Genomic DNA, 3,806 nt, shown 5'->3' with positions numbered 1-3,806 from the left:
AGATCTGAACACTTTTTATAAACTTTATTATTTTACAGATCTGAACACTTTTTATAAACTTTATTATTATACAGATCTGAACACTTTTTATAAACTTTATAATTATATAGATCTGAACACTTTTTATAAACTTTATAATTATACAGATCTGAACACTTTTTATAAACTTTTGCTAGAAAATTCTTTTGAAAAGAGATCTACCAACCCTGCGGCCCTTGTTGACAAAAAAAAACTTTTTCAAAGAGCTTTGAATGTCTGAATATTCAATATCCAGCGGGTTGATAATAAACCTCTATATAAGTTCATGCTAACAATGATCAAAAGAAAATTCTAAAATTTACAGAGGAATTACGTGTCCATGGGACAGCCATAGTACATTTGAATTTCCGAGCCCGGTCAACCTTTCCGGTCCCAGTTTGTACTGTATCGACGGGACATTGGGTAAATAAGGCAGACACTCAAAAGGACTAGCCGGTGCAACAAGGTTGACGCGGTCAGACATTAAGTTGAATTTACTTTTACTAAAGGGTCAGAGGTGCGTGTAACATTACCAATGTTTGGAGTCTAGAAATCAGGATAAGTTTACCAAAATCAACGAGAGTCTTCCTTTATAGGGGTTAAATGGTGTAAAAACCTAAAAAACTATATTTTCAGAGGGGTTTTATCTGTCTTACATATGACGACTGAAATGACTTAGTTTTTTCTTCACGCTAGTTAAAAACAATATCATTTTTGTTTCACACTTAATTTTTCTCTTTATGTTTTATTCAAAGCTTAAAAGAAAATATTTAGATAAAACCAAAGAGAATAGAATATATAGAGAGGAATTAAAAGAATCTCTCGGTATGAATTTTTTCAGTCCCTTTCAGCCTGAAAGGGAGTTCAAAGTGTACGAATCATGTAAATGTTCACAAATTATACGCAGTAAAGTACATTAATACAGTATGTTCCCTAGACTATCAATTTCAATTTCGAAATTTTTAAACTGTTAAATAAACTTTATAATTTGAATTAGTTGAATAAAAACATCATTTGATTTATAGTTATAACGGAAAATCATCGTTAGTTAAGTGAAAGTCTATGTGAAATGATCATTGGTCAATTACTCAATTATGAAATAAGCCTATTTCATAATTTGGTTTTTTTTAATATTAATTTTAGATTTTATTTTCAAAACACTTAGTTAAAGAAAATTTTTGAATTGAAGATTCTGATTCCAAAATAATTTTCCCATTTAAAAATTTGTAAAATGAATTTAAAATATTAAGTTTATCTCCATCCTCAATTTTAGTGGAAAAAAAGTTGAACCATATGTTGATATCTTGAATATTTCTAAAATATTGGCTTTCAAATAATTTTCAAGAAAATTTTTGTATAAAATGATGTTCCAGGGCCCAAAAGGTTATATAGCAAAAATATGTGAAGTACACCTGCAGTATGGAAACAGTACAACAAAATGGCCGTTTTACACTTTTTTCTAGTAAATTCCTCTCTATATATTCTATTCTCTATGGATAAAACGTATTATAAATATTTAGTTCAAACATGGTGAAGGAACTGAGTTTTCGTGACAAACTCTTATTTCTTTTTAACTATGGTGGTGTAACCTTTGATATTTAAAACTTATATTATTTGATCTAATAAAATTTATAGTTTGAAATATCTAAGGTATACCACATTGGGTCGCAAAGATAGTATTTTGTATTATTTCGTTTATTTTAGTTTAGTTTAGTTTAGTTTAATGTATTATTTTGTATAATTTTGTATTATTTTTATTATTTCAGTTTAGTTTAGTTTAATGTATTATTTTGTATAATTTTGTATTATTTTTATTATTTCAGTTTAGTTTAGTTTAGTTTAGTTTAGTTTAATGTATTATTTTGTATTATTTCAGTTTAGTTTAGTGTAGTTTAGTTTAATGTATTATTTTGTATTATTTTAGGTTGAAGAAAGACGACAAAGACAAAGATCTGTGACCAAAAACAGTTTTATTTACAGAAGTGTTAGAAACTCAAACAAATAGACGACATCACCGGCATTGGTACAATACAAATCTGTTTAAAACAATTTAGTGACATCTTTATTCAGTTTGTGTCATTGAATTTCAAATAAAATCATTTAGATTACTAGACTGTAAAATATTTTATCTTTTACTTTTAAAGATATTGTATGATATTTAACTTTAAAGATCAAGTATTTACATAAATAATCAATTTATTATTAAAAAAAGAGATTTTCATAAATATGTTTTTTTTGCTGTTTACAGTCACATCATGATCTTTATTTTAAGTTTTTTTAATCTTGATAAATCCACAGTAAATTTTCTTAAATAAAGAATTTGAGTCTTTTCCACATCATATATTTCCAAATCGCTATATCTTTGCAACCCAATGTCGTAGAGTTTAGATATATCAAACTATGAGTCCTGAATACAAATATGGGGATTAGAAATCGGAGTTTGTGGCAAAGACTCTATTTCTTTGAAGTCTCGACCATCTCAAATTTTTCCTTTATATAATTGAGACATAACAGTTTTACAATCTAAATGTACAATAAATTTATAAGGTTTAACTATTGTTTTCATTACAAAAGAATTCCAGTTATAGCAGACCTTAAGGAATAAAGCCGTCATATCTTTTTATCAACAATGTTTTCTAATCTTATATCATCATTGCTAAAGGCAGTATACAGAAATGTTCTGTCAGGATGAGAAATGTTTGTCCCTGCTAGTAATTCCAGACTCTCCCCATCCTCTAGTAGTACTTCTGAATCCCTTACCGTCCTCTAGTAGTATTTCCGGACCCTTTCTCGTCCTCTAGTAGTACTTCCAGACTCTTCCCGTCTTCTACTAGTACTTCCGGACCCCTTCCCGTCCTCTTGTAGTACATCCGGACCCCTTCCCGTCCTCTAGTAGTACATCCGGACCCTTTCTCATCTTCTAGTAGTACTTCCAGACTCTCCCCTACTCTACTAGTACTTCCGGACCCCTTCCCGTCCTCTTTTAGTATTTCCAGACCCTCCCCGTCTTCTAGTAGTACTTCCTGACCCCTAGCTTTCCGTCCTCTAGTGGTACATCCGTACCCTCCCCGTCCTCTAGTAATACTTCCTTACCTTCCCCGTCCTCTATTAATACTTCTGGACTCTCCCCGTCCTCTACTTGTACTTCCGGACTCTCCCCGTCATTTTGTAGTACTTCTGGACCCTCCCCGTCCTCTACTAGTATTTCGGACTCTCCCCGTCCTCTAGTAGTACTTCTGGACCCTTCCCGTCCCCTAGTAGTACTTCCGGACCCTCACCGTTCTCTATTAGTACTTTCGGACTCTCCCCGTCCTTTTGTAGTACTTCCGGACCCTCCCCGTCCTCTACTAGTACTTCCGGACCCTCCCCGTCCTCTATTAGTACTTCCGGACCCTCCCCGTCCTCTATTGGTACATCTGGACTCTCCATGTCCTCCAGTAGTACGTGTAGGCCCTTCCCAACCCTACCCTTGAAAAAGAAACATCTTCCATCATTTTTCTATTAAAGGTTAGGTTAGGTTAAGATAGAATGATAGTGAGGGGAGGTTGCTTTTTTCAGAGGGAGGAATGGGAAGGGATGTTCAACGGTAAATTAATAAGAATTTATTTCATTTTTATATGATACTTACAGGGTTCCCCACAAAAGGATGAGACTTCAGAGACGACTTTACAGAATGTATACGGTCTGTATACGGTCATACAAATTGGGGAAGTTGGAACATTCGACTTGGATCGTAAAAAAATCAAATTAATATCAAACAAATAATTTTCGATATTAAATCCTATAGT

The 3,806-nt window shown here is 32.6% G+C and overlaps 1 protein-coding gene across 1 annotated transcript in view; it reads left to right on the top strand.

The window, feature by feature from the left end:
* LOC111698874 (cannabinoid receptor 2) overlaps positions 1-2,165 on the top strand; it is a 9,073-nt gene extending 6,908 nt beyond the window's left edge. Inside the window, exon 8 of the mRNA XM_023469343.1 lies at positions 1,943-2,165. Within this exon, the coding sequence (XP_023325111.1) occupies positions 1,943-2,023 (81 nt within the window). The 3' untranslated portion in view covers positions 2,024-2,165. The remainder of the gene's footprint in view (positions 1-1,942) is intronic.
* The last annotated feature ends 1,641 nt before the right edge of the window (positions 2,166-3,806 follow it).

This window comes from Eurytemora carolleeae, unplaced genomic scaffold (assembly GCF_000591075.1).
Source record: "Eurytemora carolleeae unplaced genomic scaffold, Eaff_2.0 scaffold41, whole genome shotgun sequence".
Classification (NCBI taxonomy): Eukaryota; Metazoa; Arthropoda; class Copepoda; order Calanoida; family Temoridae; genus Eurytemora; species Eurytemora carolleeae.
The sequence above is the reverse complement of the archived record's forward strand: the minus strand, read 5'-3'. Positions and strand labels throughout refer to the sequence as shown.